This window comes from Pundamilia nyererei, unplaced genomic scaffold (genome assembly GCF_000239375.1).
Source record: "Pundamilia nyererei isolate P.nyererei 1_Seehausen unplaced genomic scaffold, PunNye1.0 scaffold00012, whole genome shotgun sequence".
NCBI classification, from domain to species: domain Eukaryota; kingdom Metazoa; phylum Chordata; class Actinopteri; order Cichliformes; family Cichlidae; genus Pundamilia; species Pundamilia nyererei.
In genome coordinates this window covers 4,905,307-4,925,238 of record NW_005187413.1, presented here as the reverse complement: position 1 = coordinate 4,925,238, position 19,932 = coordinate 4,905,307, and the positions used below count along the sequence as shown (strand labels likewise).

At 39.4% G+C, this 19,932-nt stretch overlaps 2 protein-coding genes across 3 annotated transcripts; both read left to right on the top strand.

The window, feature by feature from the left end:
- The first annotated feature begins 870 nt into the window (after nt 1-870).
- On the top strand, nt 871-10,425 carry miip (migration and invasion inhibitory protein). The gene is made up of 9 exons (XM_005724624.1): nt 871-1,227; nt 4,890-5,065; nt 5,350-5,455; nt 6,622-6,733; nt 6,812-6,891; nt 6,986-7,112; nt 7,613-7,709; nt 9,084-9,203; nt 9,384-10,425. Exons 1-9 carry the CDS (start codon nt 996-998, stop codon nt 9,519-9,521), a joined length of 1,188 nt encoding a protein of 395 aa, XP_005724681.1. The 5' UTR covers nt 871-995; the 3' UTR covers nt 9,522-10,425.
- A 2,729-nt stretch (nt 10,426-13,154) lies between these two features.
- Nucleotides 13,155-19,618, top strand: tnfrsf1b (tumor necrosis factor receptor superfamily, member 1B). Of its 2 annotated transcripts, none has more exons than XM_005724623.1 (9): nt 13,155-13,285; nt 14,671-14,764; nt 16,098-16,223; nt 16,342-16,500; nt 17,560-17,653; nt 17,733-17,989; nt 18,107-18,193; nt 18,341-18,399; nt 18,768-19,618. In XM_005724623.1, the coding sequence occupies exons 1-9, from the start codon at nt 13,235-13,237 to the stop codon at nt 19,314-19,316; spliced, it is 1,476 nt and encodes a 491-aa protein (XP_005724680.1). In that variant the 5' UTR covers nt 13,155-13,234; the 3' UTR covers nt 19,317-19,618. The 2 variants fall into 2 exon arrangements, with proteins under 2 accessions (XP_005724680.1, XP_005724679.1); XM_005724622.2 differs by lacking the exon at nt 13,155-13,285 and adding an exon at nt 13,307-14,331.
- Nucleotides 19,619-19,932: the final 314 nt, after the last annotated feature.

The window sequence follows — 19,932 nt, the reverse complement described above, 5'->3', positions numbered from 1 at the left end:
TAGGGGCCTGTGGAGGATTTTCCTCTGAGCTGCCTGGTCTTCCTTGCACCTAATATGGGTTTCTTGGGAACATTTTGTCCTTGTTTTCTTTGAAACCCCGATGGTACTGTTTAGGCTCAACTCAGCCTTTAAAGGCTTGTTCTGTTCTCTGTAGTCTATCGTATCTTGTTTTGTTTTTCTTGTGCTATAAATAACATTTTTTTCTTTTCATTTATTAGCTGGATGTTGTTGGGCTCGTGTTTTGTAAAATTTTTAAAACATGCTTTGTGAATGGCTTTAAGACTAAGTTTGACCTTGTGCATTCATATTTTTACATCACTGACCTTATCAATAAGTAGAGAGCAACCAAGTACTTTTACAGAAACACTAAAAAATTTTTTTACAAAAAACAAAAGGCTGCAAAGTTATGGAGGCATGATTAAATATTATATGGTTATGTATATCAACATTAAAAATGTATTGGAATGTAACTAGTACATCATAGGAACAAACTGCTTTTAAGGTTCATTGTTCATGATGTTGCTAATTTTAATATTTATAATGAACTTTGGATTATGTTCTCCTTTATGGCATTTAAAAAAAATTCTCCTACTTTAAAAATAAATACATAATTTCAAAACTCCTCTATTATCTTGGCAATGGGTATGCAGAAGGTGATGTTAATACAAAAAATATCCTAAAAAACGTGGGTCCTGTTGTTTCTGGGGAAGTCACCCATCAGTCTCATCAGTGTTTCCATCATGGAAGTGTGGCGCCCTCTGTTGTTCAACATCTGGCCTTGTAGTGAAAATTTATAGTTACACGTGTGCCTGTCACTTTAAGAATGCTCAGAATTGTGGGTAAAATGTTAACAGCCAATCAAATCACTGTTGTCAACGCGTTGTTATGGAGTCGGCCTAATTGAAAGCATAGAAGATCCCGAAAGTTTCTTTGTGTGTTTGATGTACTTTTAATTAAAGCTACATTTTATTTGCTTTCTCTAATATTAAAACTAAATGTCCATGGATCGGCTGGAGGTGTTGCGAGAGCGCAATAAACAGTTACTGGACCAGTTGAGGCAGCATGGAGAGAAACTGGAGCGGCTGTGCGGCTGCCGTGAAAGCCGCAAGAGGGAGAGAGAGGATGGAGCTGAGGAGAGAAGACCACTTGAAGAAACGATCGGGATGACCGGTGGAGACCGTGGCCCTGCAAGGGCAGCCCTAGCCAAGTCTTCCGTGAAGTTTGCCGGTAATTAAACTGTTTGTTTACTTGACGCCAGCAGCACGACAGAAAGTAATTAGCAATGAGCTAAGGTCACATCAGAGTTGCTCTTGATCAATCCAGACCTCACATCACAACAAACCAAAGCTGTCGACGTTTTGTTTACCAGATAGCCAGATTAAACTCCTTCACATATACAGCCCCAACTCCAAGAACGTGTAAAACTTAAATAAAGACAGACTGCGATGATCTGCAGATCTCGTAGGCGCATATTCACATTAGAACAAATGTTTAAACTAGAAAACGTACGGTTTTAGAGGCGAAGATAATGCCATTTTGAATTTGATGGCAGCAACACGTCTCAAAAAACTTGGGACAGGATCATATTTACCACTGTGTACACGTCTGGACACTGAGGAGACCACGTGGTGGATTTTTGGGACAGGAATGTTGTCCCATTCTTGTCTTTTGGGGGATTCTAGCTGCTCACATGGTCTTCTTCGTCAAATTTTTCATTTCATGATGTGTCAAATGCTTTTACTTGGTTAGAAGTAACTGTACGCTTGCCAGTTCAATGCCCAGCAGCCATGCTGTTGAAATACATGCAGCATGGAGGAACTGAAATATCCAAGACTTTCCCTGAAAAAGAAGTCTGGAAACGAGGATATATTTGAGCACTCATGAGACCTTTCCAGATGCCAGTTTCATAGATGCTGATGTATTCCCATGCCATGAGCATTATTAACAAGCTCTATGCCCCTTTTCCTCTTTAGTCCAAAGGACATAGCAGCCATGTTTTCCAAAAATAAACAGTTTTCACTTTACCTAAGTCCATGTAGTGATTTCCATGAGAGAGTCATCATTAAATGTAGTGCTGCCTGATAGTCAGAAGACTGTGGGCATCCAGTATTGATTCTCAGCCTTGTGTTTTGTGTAGAGAGATTTCTTCAGACTCTTGGAATCTTTTGATGATATTATGTACTGTAGATTAGATATTCAAAATCTTTTTAATTTCACATTGAAGAAATTATTCTGAACCTGTTCCACAAGCTGTGCATGCTGTTTTGTACAGATTCCTGAACCTCTGCCCATCTTTGATTCTGGGAAACTCTGCCTGTTTAAAACGCTTTTTTTTTTTTTAATCCAATCATCTTGACCTGCTCCTCTAACTGTTTCTTTTTAGTACCATTTACTTTTCTGGCCTTCGTTGCCCCTGGCCCATGTTTTGCTGCCATCAAAATGAAAGTCAACATATATTTTTCATGAAATAGTAACATATTATTTCGAAGTCAGTGACCAAGTCTGAGACCATTCCCAGTCAGTTGCCATCTGCAAAATGACCTTGGTGTGTCAAGACTGCAATAAAATGAAAATACGATGGACTCAGTCTTGATCCTGTTTAATCAGTTTTTGATTGAAAAGGATCAAGTTGCCACTTACATGCAATCTATTTGCAATAATCCCCCAATTAGCTGTGATAAATCTCTAATCTGTTGCTATCTGCATCAGATCTGTGGTGCTGTAACATCTAGAGGTGGACTCGCTACTGGCAGACCACGAAGAAGCCACACATGGGGTTTGATTCTCTCGATCACAGACAGCCAGATTGAAAAAGGGCAAATTTATAAATGTATAAACACAAACGCAGCTCGTTCATTTCAGTATTCTACCAAGAACAAAATATTTGTGTACAAGATAAAAAAGGTAATTTGCTATCATATCCAGAGCAGTCTGTGTGTTAATACAGATACTGCTACTGTGCCATGTGGGTTGTTCTACAGTCTGTGAAACTGAACTGGGTCTGTGCACCGCGGCTGCTGTTTCACATCTCGCAGTCAGAAAGCCTTGTTATGTGGGCGTCTCTGAAGACATGTAATGTGCAATGTTTGTTGGTTTTGCAACAGAAGGTGCAATTGCTGCCTCACTCCTGAGTGAAAAGACCCTAACCTCACCGTCACTTTACTGCTTCATTCCCAGTTAGAACTTGCAGCGCCTGATGCTATAACAGACATTACAGAACCAAACTTCACATATTTACTCTCAAACTCTCATAGTCTGTTTCGGATTTCACTAAGGCCTCAGTCACACTAGAGGAAAAATAGGCCGGTAACTTCTGTGCGATCACGAGAGGTGGTGGTTGGTGAGTGATTGGAATGAATTTTTTTGCAAATAGTTGCACCAACCAAATTGTCATCTAGAGCAGGGGTGTCAAACTCAAATACACAGTGGGCCAAAATTCAAAACTGGAACAAAGTCGCAGGCTAACGTTAATATTTATTGAAAAAAAAAAATCTTCCTCCAGATATAAGAATAAATCTTTTCTTATGGACTCAAACAAGTTTTTCTGAAAAACTGAATATGGAACAAGCAAAGCTTAATACTAAACAATATATATATTAGCTGTATAATACCGGTAGGCCAGCTCTAATAGTAATTTGGTATGGCTTCGCGGGCCAAATGTAATTAGGCTGCGGGCCAAATTTGGCCCGCGGGCCAGAGTTTGACACCTATGATCTAGAGGTTAAGCGTGCAGCACCCTCAACCTCTCAGTGACCAGCTTTGGTTGCAAAGCGACTGCATAGGCCACACTGTGGGAGTAAACCTGTATCACGTCTGCAGTTAATCACTGTCTTATTTGTAAATGGAAAATTAATTGCCAAGATCGGTCGGAGTTAGTCTGCTCCATCATTTACTTCTCCAAGTGAGGATATAATGTAATAAATCACATACAACGGAGTTGCTAAAGTTTTTAGCAAATGCCTGCAAATAGCACAAAAAAGTCTTATTTTGCGCCCGATATATGTGCATTAGTTGTCTTTAGGAGTGTTCATTTATTTGGAATGAGAGGAGAGCAAGTTTAGCAGAATGAGTGCGTAACTTTTACGGATGGATTGCTCAAAGCTGAGTGCAGTGCCAAAACTTTGGCTTTGCCCCGTAACTGTGAGTGTTTAGAGCAAAGGCCCGCATATTTCTGTTCCCTAACAACCCTGAAATAAAGCAGAACTGAACTGAACAGATAAATGGATAAAACTTCATTTTTTCTGTTTACAGCAAGCAGAGTGGGCGTTTCAGTTTTTTAGTCACATTTCGACACAGTGAAGCAGCAGTTCGCTCACACAGTGCAACATATTCACATTTCTTTCACGCCCCTCGATAGTATGATAGGTTTGATTAAATTAAGATGCTCAACATTCCACTTCAGACACTTGCAATCAAATGCAAGACAAATGGTTTTTCGTGGTGTAGTGTGACTGAGGCCTGAAGTAATTATTAATAAAGTACTTTAAATATAAGTATTTCTTCCCTGGAGATGTGAGCTTTATTATAGAGAGTGGATGGTGCTTGGTTTTATTTTTTAATAGTGGATTTAGTATATACATGATGAAATGATGTGTAAAATTTGAAAGTATCTGGAAGAAAAACTACAAAGTGCACCTTTATTACCATTCATCAGAGATGACAATTAACTGATATGTGTTCAAATGTAACTAAAATAAAAAAATATTTGTGTCTTTATCACCTTTTCACTATTGACACTATTGACAGGTTGTTTTTTTTCTGTTTGTTTTGTTTTTTTGTTGTGGAGCCTTTTTATCCTGCTGGTACTTTCCATTTGACTGTGAGCCTGTGGTCTGCATGTAATGTGTGAAATAATCATTTAGAAATCATTTTCTTCCTGTCTTCATCAGACACTTGTGAGAAAAGAACAGTCATCAAAAAGACTGTTTTCACACCATCTTTCACCAAACACAGAGAAGGAACTGCTGAACAAACAGTTAAATCAGATCTCATTAGAGGCAGCAAGAAACAAGACACAGAGCCATTCAGCACCAAGTCCTGTGTAGTAAATCCGAGCAAAGGACAGGTAAGCAAAGGAGCATCAGCATTACCCTGCCTGTGTTACTCTTATAAAGTTAGTAGGAATAAATAATTCATCTCAAACTGAAAAGGCACTCACTAGTATTTCACTGACAATCCCCCTTCAAAAAAGCTAATTCACATCTACATTGGTTTGGGAGCTTTGTATTTATATCGTTACAACTAGTTTATAAACTACAAGTCTGCAGCAAGCTGTGTGCTTTATGTCCACTGAAAAGGTGGAAGTAGAATATGCTGATTGCTAATGCACTGCCTGCTTTCTTTTTGTAGAGGGGTGTGCAGAGCAGGGTCACGTTTCAGTCGGACGATTTCAAAGACGTCCTTGACCCAGAGAGGCATCACCTACCACCCTTACTCGGATATGACTGGATAGCAGGTAAGCTTTATCGGTCTGTCACATATCGCACTGATCTGCAGCCAAAATGCTCCTGAAATATAGGGAGCCACGCTTTGCTAATTTAGGTTAAATTAGTTTGCATATATTTCAAATCTTATTATTAGATCTATTTAACCTTTTGACCTTTCCTCTGACCTTTGATTTAATCGTTCTAGTAATAGGAAATCTATAATGCTGAAAAGTCAAGTTACATGATTTCTTTTTTTTAATCCCACATGTAATACATTTTCACAATATGCTTTTGAAAGTACTGACTCATAGAACCTGCAGTAGTGAAATAGATATAACCTAGATATAACCTTTGCATTTTCTATTGTGGTGCCCTAGATTAACAAATAATTTAAAAAGTCTGATTGTGGAGATATCCACAGACATCTCAATACATTTATTACAGCTTTTTCTTTTGAATTAAGGCCATATGTCCATATGGGGCACACATATTCCTGAACATTATCCCAGCCAGCCACCCAGGTTCGGACTGAACCTTTGTGCTGTTCTTTAAGCCGGCCTTTTCTAGCAACTGGTAGGATTTCTTGGTGTCAGCCACTTCCTCTGTATCTGTCTTATGTCAATGGTACATCCTATGCAGGAGGTTGGTCGTCCAGTGATAGTTCCTCTTCCTCTTTGTCATCACCGTCTGTCTTCAGCTGCCTGAGGTATTCTTGGAGCAGCTCATCTCAAGGGGCGATCCTCATGGTATATTCACGTATGCTCCGTGTTTCATCCTGTCGCTCTTGCCTCTCGTTCCATTGCTCATAGAGCGTCAGGGTGCTGGACTTCAGGTAGACACCTCTGTGCACTGTAAGGTGTTTTTGTGTCTTTACATCATTAGTGTCTATCTCATTCTGTGGCCAGCTTATTATTCCAGCTGGGTATCTGGTGATTGGTAGGGTGTTTGTATTGATGCCTTGGATCTTTTTCCTAACATTGAGCTGGCTTCTCAGCACCTGTCTTACCTTGTGGAGGTATTTGGCTTTAGCTGACCTTCATGTATTGTTATTGTGGTTCCTGTTGGCCGATGGGATACCCAGGTGCTTATAACTGTCCTGTTTAGCTGCTTTCTGACATCTCCACGCCTTGAGTCCACTTTTTATCTTTGAAGCAGAAGTACCGATAACAGCTGATGTTTGTTTTTACCCTGTTAGGAGTGCTGGATACTGAGGACTCCTTGATAGAGCGCTCAGACGAGTTCTTCAATGATCTCTGTGTATTTCGATCGCTCAATAAGGACAAGTGTGTCCACAGTGGACAAACCGAGTGAGTGGTGCTCTTTAAATATCTCTGTTATATATCCATACTGTGTTTTCCTGTGGTTCATTAAGATTTTCCTCACAGATTCTCTCAGGGGAACCAGCCAGTGACACAACTGCTAACAGACAAGGATGGCCCACAAGCTAACATGGACACTCATCAGTGTAAGAGGGAGCATTTATCTGAACAGGCCACTTTCTATTTCCTCTCATTAAGGCTGATCTAACACTTGTCTCTGCTTGCTCACCTTTTGTGCAGGTACATTCTCTTACAGGATTAACAGCAGACTGTTCCCGGTCCCCCTCCACTCTCAGGAGTGCTGTCCCTTGTGCAAAAAGCCTAAATCCTCCCACCCTCACACTGTTGCTGAACCTGCTCTAATCAGGTACTGATGGCCTGCACTTGAACTGCATTGTTAAACCACTTATGAACATTAAAGCACTTCATCAGTTTTATCTAAAATATATTAGTCTGTCACTTTCAATTGAATACAGGAGGCAGCAGCTCTACTGTGTGCAGCAGGGACTTAGACCTTGTGTTATTTTTTTCTGCCTTCCCATATTTTACACGTTAAAAGCTGAAGCTGTTTCTGAATTCGACACAAAAAGCAAGCTATGGTAGCTTTGATCTGTAGTATGATACACTGCAACAAGGCAAGGGAAACCTGTGAAAAGGGCGTCCGAAACCTCCACTGGATCAAGTCCTAATAACTAAAAGCAACGGCGCCTGTATTCTCATTTTACATTTTGTTCAAATGTGCTGTAATCAGTAGTGTTGCTGTGTGATATTGACTAAAAAGTTATCAGGATTAGTTTGAAAAAATTATCACCTCACAATAGATTTCTTCAGATTTCTTACTCATCTTCTTTCTCTTGTATTTCTAAGGGTCAGCATCCCTCGCACCAGGCTTCTGCCACCTTACATATACAAAGCTCATCGGCGATGCAGCTTTGACCCTTCTGACAGTTTAGGATTACCATCGGTGAGTTACAGGTTAATGACTAAAGATCATCACCACTTGATTTGATTGAACCACTGTCCCACAATAATAAAACCCCTTCTAGCCATTGTGTCTTTCCATTCATTGGTGATTTGAAGGTGCAGCATCTCACTTCCTAAAAACAGTTAGACCGTGTGCACGGGTTATTGTCTTACTTGCTGCTCTTATAGCTAATAAACTGTAATGTTTCAGTATATACACACAAACGCACACTCACTGGCCAATTTGTAAGGTACACCCATTAATATGCTTGCTAACACAAATATCTAATTGACCAGTCACATGGGAGCAACGCAATGCATTTAGGCATGTAGACATGGTCAACACGACATACTGAAACTGCTGAAAGTGAGAACCAAAATAGGGAAGAAAGGTGAGTTAACTTATTTTGAGCGTGGCATAGTTGTTTTTGCCAGTCGGGTGGGTGTGAGTATTTCAGAAACTGTTGATCTCCTGGGATTTTCCCACACAACCACCTCTAGGGTTAAGAGGGAATGGTCTGAAAGCGACAGAGCAGCCGATGAGCCGCATTTCTCTGGGTGAGGTTGCATTGACCTGATAGGAAAAGGCAAAAGCAGAAGATCACACTGGGTGCCACTCCTGTAAGCTAAGAACAGGAGACTGAGGCCATGTTCATCTACGAGTGGTTTCTTTAACATGACAGTGAGTTCACTGTACTCTAATGTCTTCTGCAGTCACCAGATCTCAGTCCAAGAGGGCATTTTTGGGATATGGTAGAATAGGAGATCCACATCATGGAGGTGCAGCTGACAAATCTGCATCACCTGTATCTGTACAGGCGATATAGACCAATAAACACCTTAATATGGTGCTGTAGACACAGCACATTTAAATGCTGCAAACTTTAAGAGATAGGCATGCACGAGATTACTACTCCTGATAAATGTGTACCTCTCAGAATGCGTGTTGCTCAGCATAGTGAACACTTGCAGTACTGTGGCCTGTTATGACGCAGAAAGAAAATTTTGACCTCATGCATCCTGTGTGGCTTGATGTCCTACTTGGTATCTCAGATATATTACACAAGTACCATGACTTTGTATGAATATAGCTCTGAGGAAAATTATTGTGTCTGAAGTAATGCCATCACTTTACCAGATACTATGATACAGAAGTGTTGCATATCCCATCTCTAGAAAGGCTTTAGCAGCTTTTTTTTTTTTTTTAAACTGGTCGGATGTTCTGACTGTAAAGTACCCGCAATTGTGAATTTGATCATGAGGTCTGTATAGCCGATCAGCCATCTCTGCACCTTGTTTTATGGCCCCTGTATTCAAATCTATAAATTCATCTCAAAGCATTCTTTCTTTTCTTTCTTTTTTTTCCACCTTCAAGCACTGTCTATCAGGGTGGTCCAACACAGGGCAGAGCACCCTGCCACCACCCAGCAGCCTCGACCTGCAGAGCAGTGTTAATGTGAAGAACCCAAAAGGACCACTGAATAAACAACTGGAGGTGAGGAACTGGACAACTGTGTGGTTTTTATACAGTCCAAGCTGCCACAGGGCTGACTGATTTAATAATTAATAAATAAGCAGCTGTTCCTAGTATACAGTTTCTCGCTCTTGTTAACATAATTACGGAGGGTGCTGTACATGTCACAAATTAAACGGTGTTTTTAAAAATATTTTTCAGGATCGGTCTGCACTGAGGGTGTCTCATAACCCAAACCAGATCTCAGATGTGGCTCGCTTAGCTCGTCACAACTTTCAACGGTTTAATCCAAAAAGAAGAGTGGGCGGCATATCTTACCCTCCTTACCCTGCGTGCTGATAAACTATCAAAGTATACTGAGTGGGCTTTTTTTTTTTGTTTGTTTGTTTTAAGCGCCAAAACTGAAAACTTTGAGCGGATGTCTAAAAAGTTTTGTGATAGATGACAGATTAGATTAATTTATTCACGTCTGTACAATAAAACTTGAATAACTGCAGCAATTCCAATGTGGTTGTTCCTTTTTTTCATCTCTGTTAAAAGCTGAACCGATTTAGACTGCACATGTTACTGTCAACAGCCTTGTGGATGTGAAGCAAGACTACTTAGAATTACTCAGTGAAGTGTATGTACAACATTGTAACATAAAGGATGTTGTTTTGGGTGTCTCAAGTTTGCTTTTCCATTTCCAGCCTCTTGTTTTGGCTCCAGGGTCTAGCTTACTTCTGTTTTTAAGCTTCCTTTGACACTTCCTTAATGTTGGGCTGAGAACAGAATAGAAGCAAAAGCAGGGGCTGATGTAAGGTACAGAAGCAGTAGTTCACAGGAAACCAAAGAAACACCTATGTTAAATGTCACATGCTGTAGAAATCCCACCCATAACACTGTCGCTTTCCAGTTTGTCCCCTCTAAGCCAACTAATTTGAATTTCTGAATACATTAAAAAATCTACATGCAATGTATTTCAACCAATTAAATCCACAGAAATAAGGTAAACACGATTCTACTGATTTCTTTCTGATGTATTTCTGCTGCTCAGAAGGGATATAATGACTGGGTAATAATTCATATCTTCCTGTTCTGGTGAAGCACTTTGAAGGTTTGTGCCACAAACATCAGAGACTGAGTTATCTGACAGACAGACATCCGATAGTTGACTTACTTTGCGGATGTTGTGACATAAATGAAAGGCTTCTGTGATAGCAAAAGTGTTTTTCTCTCTAACACTTGTCAATAAACGAATCTAACCCTGTCGATTATGGTCGTTAAACCTTTCAGTGTATTTGTTAGAAGCACCAACTTTTTCTTCCTTCAGCGAAAACAGGATCTGAAAGTCACTAGAGAGTGACAAGATGGCATTGCATAATCATCATTATGGCTGGTAACGGTGGCATAGATGCATTTTGGGATTTCGATGGTATGCGCAATTTGCTGTGAAATATTTAGACTGACTTCTTCAGAAATAGAAGCAAGCAGTGCGTTCATTCCCGTCTCAAGAATGTTTCATGTCTGTCATTAACAAATATCATGCTGTACTTTTGGAAATTAGTCATCAGTACTATATGCAAAATCAGTGCCCTATCACGTGAAAGTTAAGATATTTAGAAAAACCTTTAAAAAGGTTTCAATTCACCTTGTTGTGGTTTTTTACTACAACATGAAACTCAGGTGAGGCTAATGCTCTAAAATAAGCTCAGAATTTCATGAAAAAAGTTTTTTATTTTAGATTAAACATTAGAAGACTGTAATGGACAAGAGGGCTGATACTGCTGAGCAGCAGAGACGTGATGACAATGTGGGAGGGGAAACTTTATTATGAAATGTCAACTTCTCACACAGGAACAAACACTGCGGCACAGGGGCATCAGACTGGGCAAAGCACAAACGCATTCAGTGTCATAGCAGAAAACATGTCTTAACAAGAATAAAACAGTTGAGGTGTAAAGTATGATAAAACAAACCTCTCTGCCTTTCACTATTCCCATGTCTCCACAGAGAGATCAAGCTGGGAATGTCTCACCCAAAGACTCTTGAGCAATGTCAGCTAGCAGCCACAGAGTTGAACCTGTTTCTGGTTTCTTTTTTTAGATCATTAAAAAGGAACTTAAAAAATCTTTATTCGTGTGACAAAACTATAAGTCTAGCCACACATATCTATCCACATCAATCCTTTGAGTAAATTAGGTAGTACAATAGCCATTGCATTTGACCCATATAATTTGCAAGCTGTGCTCTATAGACGGCTGTGCATCTAGGTTGCTGTGTATAAAGAAATCTAGGGCATTCACTTCCTGTTTTAAAGGTGACTTCAATACATATTTTTTTAGCACTTCTATTTTTTGAATGAATTGTTGACACAGCGCTTAACTTTTTATTACCTGTCAGTTTTTCCCCGAACATCAAAAATCCTATTAAATGATCAAATTAAAGTAGTTTTCAGCTCCATAAGCTGATCCAAGATCTCCCAATCTAGTCTACCGACCACATGGAGAAGTATGCTGTTGGCATAATACAGGCTAAAAGCAATGCAATTGTGATTTAGACTAGACAAATGCTTACAGATAAAGTCCATTTACACTGGAAAGGAAAGCTGCCAACAAAACCTAACGTTTACCAGAATCACTACGCCTTCATTAAGGCACAGGTGAATCTGACTATAATTACATATTGTATCTAGTGTTTTGTTGCTTAAATTATGCTAGTCTTATGGCAGGTAAGACAAGATTCGGCTTGCTCTTTCAGCCCTAACCCAGGTCGTGTTAAATGGACTGAACAAATACAAAAACACAATTCAAACTTGTAAGCAGGCTTACAAATGTATATAGGGTGACAAGTATCAAAACTTAGGTTTCACAGATATGTGAATGTGTGTTACTGGTTTCCTTCCTCCAACTTCTTAACTCAGTTCAAGGAAACTGCTCCTGCTTACACATGAGTATCAAAACTTGGGTTTTAGGACAATGTCCTTATTTTGAATCTTACAACTCCAAGACGATGTTTTTCATTATCTTCCAACAATCTTTGTGACACTAAAAACTCAGGGCTGAACCTTAAGTAACCCTGCTAAGTCCCAAATGCTATTTTGCAGTACAGCCCTCAGCAGCAGAACTTGATTGCTGAGTTTGAATTTAAAGCAGCATAATTAGGCAGATGTAACCACGATAAGTGGGAAGTAATTCTGGTGCATTTATGCTGATCTACGTTCGAGCGTTGAAGGGCAACAGACACACAATCCTTATCTCAATCCACATCAGCAAATTTAATGCTTATAGCTAAACACTAATGTCACATGCATTTTAGCTGAATAAAACTCTTTGTTTACGTGACTAAATAGAACTTAGTAGCTGAGAATGCCAGATCCAATGTCTTTTCACTCAGATGTTTAGATACTGATAATAAAGCCCTACCTTCTTGTTGAAACTAGTAAAGACCACTTAGCAAATCTACATAATGCGAAAAGATGTGGGTTAAAAATGACTTCCAAGCTGTTGTTCAAAGGTCTATTTCTTAATTTTTTTATGTGACAAACTTTTTGGCACATCATGTTACTGACCTAACGACCCCTTTTCATATGTACTAAATTAATTATTACCTATTCATACTGGTGTTCTGTCCATAGGCAGACATTTCTTTGTAGAAGTCTAAATTTTACTTTACCATGAAAGAAATATTATCCATAAACACCATTGTTTCCTCACGGCACAGCCAGCAGCTGGAGTAAATCTTACTCTTTTAGCAGACACTGAATTACCCCAGGTAAACAAACGCTGAGATCATAGCAATCTTATACTGCGCATTTATAACGGATATCATATGTAAACATGTGGGAGTCCAACATCGCTTTTTAAACATGAACTGTACCACTTCGTATTAGGTTTTTACAGACATGTGAATACGTGTTACTGGTTTACTTCCTTCAACTACTTAACTCAGTTCAAGGAAACTACTCCTGCTTACACATGAGCACAGTGAGCGTTGACCCGCCTAGAAATGAAAAGTACAGTGCGCACGCTGGCTGCCGACTCGTCTCCTCTGTGGTTTACTTTAAAGAAGCAATGAAGGACACGCTTTTACTGCTGTTTCTGCTGTGTGCCCAAACTATCAAGGTAGGCTTTGTCACTGTCTTTAAGTCTGTCATGCTTGATTGTACTGTTCATCGCAGACTGGATGAATGCCAGTGCAGTGGGATTCAGCTAATGACCAGAGGGACAGTTTAAATGGAAAAGGAACTAAAGACGCAGTTCTCTGAAATCACTGAAAGACCGTCATTAACAGTAAAGATTTAATGTAGATGTCTAACTTCTGTCATGTAATTTAACCTTTCTAATGTGTTACTGTATATTGTTTAATCTGATCACCTGTCCTGAAACCAACAAACGGAGAGTTTTTCATTTCTTTTAAAGCATTTCTTAATAGTCTGTATCAATGAGATCATATTACAGTAAGTTTTACCGTGGAATTTTAATGAATAGGTTGTGCTGTGGTGAACCTGTATGAATGTTTGGTTTCGGTTACTTGCTCTCTAATGGAGTTTCAGACTGAATATCTCATTGCAGAAATGAAGGAGCAGCTCTTTCTGTTATCTCCCTGTATCACTGTGCTTTTCTGTAAATCATTAGTTGTTTTAGGCATGAAGCCGAGAGCTGGAGGAAAACACAGACTATTATCACTGATTAACTGTCAGGAAATAAGAACAAAGTGCTTCATAAATCACCTTTGTCATGACTCGCAGTAGTACCGGTGGTCACACTACACAAGAATTTACTGCTTAGGAACCCAGCGCTTCCAGGTCGCCGCCTCTGTTTCCTGTAATACGAGAAACACGGTGCTGCAGTCAGCATAATCGTTCATTTTGCTTGTCATTGGAGGCCACTGCGGTGAGGGAGTTTCATGTTTTTTTTGTGTGTGCATAGGACAGGTGTGCAAGCAGCTACAATGTACTTCAGTCTTTACTATCTTTTGGTGTGTGAGACAGAAGCACAGGCAGAGATGGCATGTGAGTTAAGGCATTGGTATGCGTGCACTGCCCAAACACCCAGAAATACTGCAGAAAAAAGAGTCACTTCCTATGAATTCTGAACAAGAGTTTGCTTGTTTGACCATGTCTGCACTGGGGCCAGCACCATTACCAGAAAGGAAAAAGTGGGCGAAGGTGTGGGTAGTCTGGTTCTACTTTAAGGTCCTATTTAACATACTCAAAAGTACAGCAGGTTATATCTCAACCTGTCTGTTTCCTATATCAGACAGTGACTAAATCTTTGATTTTGAAATTACTATCTTAACTGAGTTTGCTAATGTTTACGCTTATTGTCTACTTCTGAGAACATTTATAGCAAAAACGTCATACACTTTCCACATAAATTTGTAATTTCAGAATTACTAAATTTACCTGAATTACTGGCTCTGGGTTGGAGGGTTACAGCATTCTTCGCTGTCTACATCTAAGGAGCAGAAAATGAGATGCGCTCAAGTATTTGTCTGTTTCCCATAGGTCTGCTCTACACCCTACAAGAGTGAAAATGGACAGTGTCGAAATGACACAGAGTACAATCACAATGGCCTGTGCTGTACAAAGTGTCGCCCTGGTAAGAGTTGTCCTGTAAACATAACAAAGACTGCATTTTTTTTTACAAAACTTTCCACCACAACAGTTAGACTAGATAAACAATGGTCAGGCATAAGCTATTCTGAAAGTTGCATCACTACACGATGAGCACTAAGCATGTCATGAAACGTGTTAGTAAAACTTGGGAGTGAAGGTGTGAAAGAAGGAAATTTTCACCTACTGTGACTAATTACATGTATTTATAAGCTGCTCTTTCATCCTCAGAGACGAAGGAAAGCAAACGCACAATACTGTTAATTACTTAAAGATTTAAAGCAGAATTTTAATACCTTACACATAACACAGCTTAACAAACACAGACCGCCCAACTTCATTTGGAAAGGTGCACACACAAAGCCTCATAAAAGTCTACAGTTCCACATCTATTACAAACTGAAATAGACATGAAAAATCAAGCTATTACTATGTAGAATTTCATAGTTAAAATACAATGTGTATACTGTAACATAAACAGGTAGTACCTGTCAACAAGTAGTAACAATGAACACTCTTTTGAATGCTACAGATATATTAAATACTAAGGTATTACTCAGTGGTGGACTTTATGGGATTTGAGGAATAGAGAACAGGGGCTTTTTTGTTCTTTCTGCAACAAAAACTACCAGCTTGGTAATTGTGTACTTCCTGACTCCGAACAAAAATGCTGGTTAATACTGCAGGTAGGCTGGGTTTCGTAATGACTGCACTAACAAAAGGTGCATTCACACAAGGATTTCCCTCTGTTTATTTCCTCTTTTGTTAAGCAGTGGCTTGTGTGTGTTTTTGGCTTTGTGAACCTCCTGCTGTGACAACAGTGATTTGGGCCACACTGAGCTGGAAATCAGTTTTGCTTTGAAGCATTTCAGCCGCTTTGCCCTCGCTCCACCCCTGCTCATGAGATAACTTGATCTCCCATGCTCACTAATCTCATCTCTCCCACTCAGTATGAAGTTAATTGTTTTACTTCCCACTTTACCACTGAATGAGTGCAGCAGACATTTTATTGGACTGCCTTTTATCGGTTAAATGTGTGTATTAAATGCTATAGTTGCAATAACTTAATGCACTCAGGGACAGAGTATAAAGTATTGTATTATAATGCATTGTATGTGTCACTGTTACGTTATCAAAGTATGACCAGATTTTATTAGGCTGAACAATTAACAACTATGACAAATAACATTAAACTTATGCTTTTGGCCTTTTTGGGGCTTTTGTAGAGTTACGGTACCTATGTGCAGTAATAAAATGCACATAAAACTTATAAATTAAATATAAATGTAAGTTAAGTAACTAAAATGATATAATTACAGGCTATCGAGGGGACACACGTTGCACTGAAACTACCGATACTGTGTGTACACCATGTCCTCCGGATCAGTATCGAGAGAACTTTAACTTCTATCCAAACTGTAATAGCTGTCAAAAATGCAAAGAAGGTCAGTGGATGAACTGTACATCTCCATGTTATTACACTCATATTTGTCCAGTTATTGTTTTGTTTAATACCAACAAGCAATGGATGTGAGCAAAGAATACTTTTCTGTCTTCAACTAGAAAAAGGTTTACAGTATGCACAGAACTGCTCCTCTACAACACCGTCCAAGTGTATTTGCAGACCTGGGAGGTTCTGCCGCTTGGGATATGACAATCCATACTGCTCAGACTGCAAAAAATACAAACAATGCAAACCTGGCTTGGGAGTGTATGTAAAAGGTAAAGCTTTTTTTTTATATATATCTTGTCACTATGTTTTTATGGTACATCTTAAAACAATATTTTGAAATTTAAGGATGTACCATTTGTCAGATGAGCCAACTTCTTTCTGTGAGGGTCTTCTGTAATTACTACTAATAAAAATATAACAAAAATAAAAGGAGAGGGGTACATGCTGGTGCAGTGGTTAGCAATTTTGCCTCAAGCAAGACCTCCTGATTGCCTGTGCGAGTTTCCTCTGGGTGCTTTAATTTCCTCCCACAGTCCACACTTATCTGGGTTGATGTTTTGATTTAACAAGAACAGGCCCTTTTCTAAGTATAGCTTTAACTTTAGTGGTTACTGGAATAGAAAAAGTTCTGGTGTCGGCCCTCAGCCTCCTCGTAGATACAGCTATAATATCAGTTTCAAAATCCTACGTTGCCTTGTTCTGAAGTCATCGCATTCACAAGATTTTCAGAAAACCTGACGAGATTCAAACAACTCCGACAGTTTTAGTAGATACACCTACAGTATCAATATGAAACTCCTACCTCACCTTGTGCTTGAGTTATTGCATTCACAAACGTAGGTATCCACGCCACCTGCCCACCCAGCGGTGTGACAACAATACCCCATCGGCCTTTTCACAGCTTTAATTTTTTGAAAAAGTTTTTTGAAAATTTGTTCCACTCATTGACAAAGTTATATGCTGTTACAGATTCATTTATAGATCAATCAAGAGTCATCAACATGATCAATTATTCTGGCTCATCCCACCAAATCACTCAACAAATACCATGTTATGACATTATTAGTATATTGACCTTTATCCTTAGTGCAATATAGCTGTCGGTATACTGTGCTCATGTGACTGCTTTTTTCGGGACAGTGGGTCAGATGCACTCTTCGCAGCTACAGCGTTTTTTTCTACAGATTTCTATTCAGTCTCTCTGATATTTCCCATGAAGTCTCAATATGCCAGTGCTTTTATTAATGTTGTTTTGTAACATGTTCCATACAATACAAGTCATAGAGTGAAACACGTCATTAAATTAAATGTTTTTCTGTTGTTGCCAGGCACACCAAATTCAGATGTGAAGTGTAAAATATGTCCCGAAGGCACGTTCTCTGACAAGACCTCCTCCACTGACCCCTGCCAGCCCCACACAGAGTGAGTGAAGGAGAGCTATGGTATTTCCACAAAGGTGTTCCAGACTCAAATTGCTGACCCTTCTCTTTGTTCTCTTCAGCTGCAATGGGAGGGCTGTTCTTAGAGAAGGCAATACTGAATCAGACAATGTGTGTGAACCGTACTCAAATTTGACAACAGCTGACAATCACAAGAAGAGTGTCGGTACAACTCCCAGCACAAGCACGACCACAGTTGCACCAAGCTCAGGCTCGACATCTCTGCTAAGAAGCACCACACAGTCTGCCTCAGTTTCAGAAGAACCCTCCACCTATTTAATAACAAGCCGACTGACCCCACCGCCTGACAGCAGTTATGGTACTATAACTGACTAACTTTCAGACTACTCATAAGAAAACAGCTGTGTATGAAAAGTATTTCAAAAGTGCTCTTGTTTTGCTTCTATTGAGATGTATCTCTGCTTACCTCTCTTAGTTGGATTAATTGCTTCTGTCACTGGATTACTTGTCATCACCATCATCCTTTTTCTGCTATGTTATTATCAAAAAATCTGCAAGAAAGGTAAATATATGCTTTTATAGGCATTATGTTTATTTCTGAGTTACATTAGAGAATGATAAGGACCAGTTAGTTTTTAACTTCTTTACAAGGAACAGTTTTTATTACACTTTCCCTCTCTTACTTACAACCATTGTTCTTTTTTCTTAGACACTGCAAGTTTATCTCCTAAGGTGGATGCAAACGGAAACTGTGAGACTGCTGACGAAGTAAGTCTCGGCTTTCTATCTTTCATACTGAATACACCCTACATTTAGTAAAGTACACATCCTCTGTGGTCTGCAATTCAGTACAAGATCACTGCCATTTATTCTCCCCCTTTTAAAGTTGATTGCGTTCAGTTTTACAACAATTAAATCATGAAACATTCCCATTTGCACGTTTATTGATATAATCCAGTCCAGTACAACACCACTGCTAACTGTAACCACAGTGCGACTTCCAATAAAAGCATCAATAAAAACTGGGCTTGGTAGGCACCATAAAATTAGTCTTTATGGCAGAATAGCTCAGTGTTTGTGATTTTTTTTTTTTAAATCCGCTGGAAATGAACTTCTCTTTTTCTTCCTCCCTGCAGAAATACAGTGGGAAAACTCAGCTGACTTTATTCAAAGTTGCATCACAAGAAAATGAGTGCCTGCTAGAAAAAGGGGAAGCCAGCAGTGATCACAGTCAATGCACAACCAATACCGAAACTTTAACTAGAACTGATGGTTGCAGCAGCCAGGAATCCATCAGCCCTTTACATTCCACTTTTGCGCTTGACAATCCATTGTCTGTTCTGTCCGAGCCCAAGAGTTTACACTCCAACAAAGACTTTGCTGCACCACAGCCCAGTATCCAAACACAGACGTCCTCTCAGCCCAGCAGCCCTCAGATCATCACGCCCATGACTACCAGCCCACACGTCAACGTTAACATCACTTTGCACATAGGAAACGGGTCCTGTGGGACACCAGCTTTCATACCTGCGGACTTGATAAAACCTGACTGTAAGCTCCCCTATGGAGAGGAAGAGGAGTCCTTTAGCACCCCACAGCAAGAAGATGGCAAACAGTCACTAATGTCAGTGCCGGAGAGTTCCAATTACTGCACTGAGCACACAAAGCAAGACTCATATGCATGAAAGACTGATGTTAAGGTACACAACTATTTCCACTTTGAAGGCAGAAACTGTTACTTATTGTTTATATTTGTATATATATGTATATATAAATATATATAAGCCGTGCTGGAAATAAAAATGTAAATATGGAGAGAGGTGTAGTCTACAGTCATCATAATATATTACATCTATATCCAATCTTTGTTGTAAAATGCATATCTTGTGTGTACAGTTTTGCTGAAAGAATCATTTTCTTTTGTTAAGATACCACACATCACTGTATATTGTGTATTACATGTAAGGTAACCTCAAAAATGTGTTTGGATACCAAAACCACACTTTAAAAAAATGTAGGTCAACTGCACTAGATGACAAAATGTCAAAGATTAAGCAAATTATTTTAAAGCAAAATGGCACAACTACACTTTAAATTATATATTTAAAAAAAAATACATATTCAAGAAAACACTCTGGTCATGCAGCAGTGGCTGCCCTAAAGAGTTCAGTCACAGTCTTTCAGAAACTAGGCTGGGTTCCTTGCAGTTTGCAGAAACTGCTTGACAATATTGGGCCATGAAGTCAACTAGTTGAAATAGCTGTGGTTTCCTCCATGTGACAGAGGGCACAGATATCCGCT

What these genes read in the sequence shown, in the direction of transcription:
- miip (XM_005724624.1), top strand. Translation starts at nt 996, where the DNA reads ATGTCCATGGATCGGCTGGAGGTGTTGCGAGAGCGCAATAAACAGTTA. An exon ending in TAACATGGACACTCATCAGT is followed by an intron (nt 6,892 to 6,985) that starts GTAAGAGGGAGC and finishes CCTTTTGTGCAG; the next exon opens with GTACATTCTCTTACAGGATT. An exon ending in GCTGAACCTGCTCTAATCAG is followed by an intron (nt 7,113 to 7,612) that starts GTACTGATGGCC and finishes TGTATTTCTAAG; the next exon opens with GGTCAGCATCCCTCGCACCA.
- tnfrsf1b (XM_005724622.2), top strand. Translation starts at nt 14,194, where the DNA reads ATGCGTGCACTGCCCAAACACCCAGAAATACTGCAGAAAAAAGAGTCA. An exon ending in CTGTCAAAAATGCAAAGAAG is followed by an intron (nt 16,224 to 16,341) that starts GTCAGTGGATGA and finishes GTCTTCAACTAG; the next exon opens with AAAAAGGTTTACAGTATGCA. An exon ending in TCAAAAAATCTGCAAGAAAG is followed by an intron (nt 18,194 to 18,340) that starts GTAAATATATGC and finishes CTTTTTTCTTAG; the next exon opens with ACACTGCAAGTTTATCTCCT.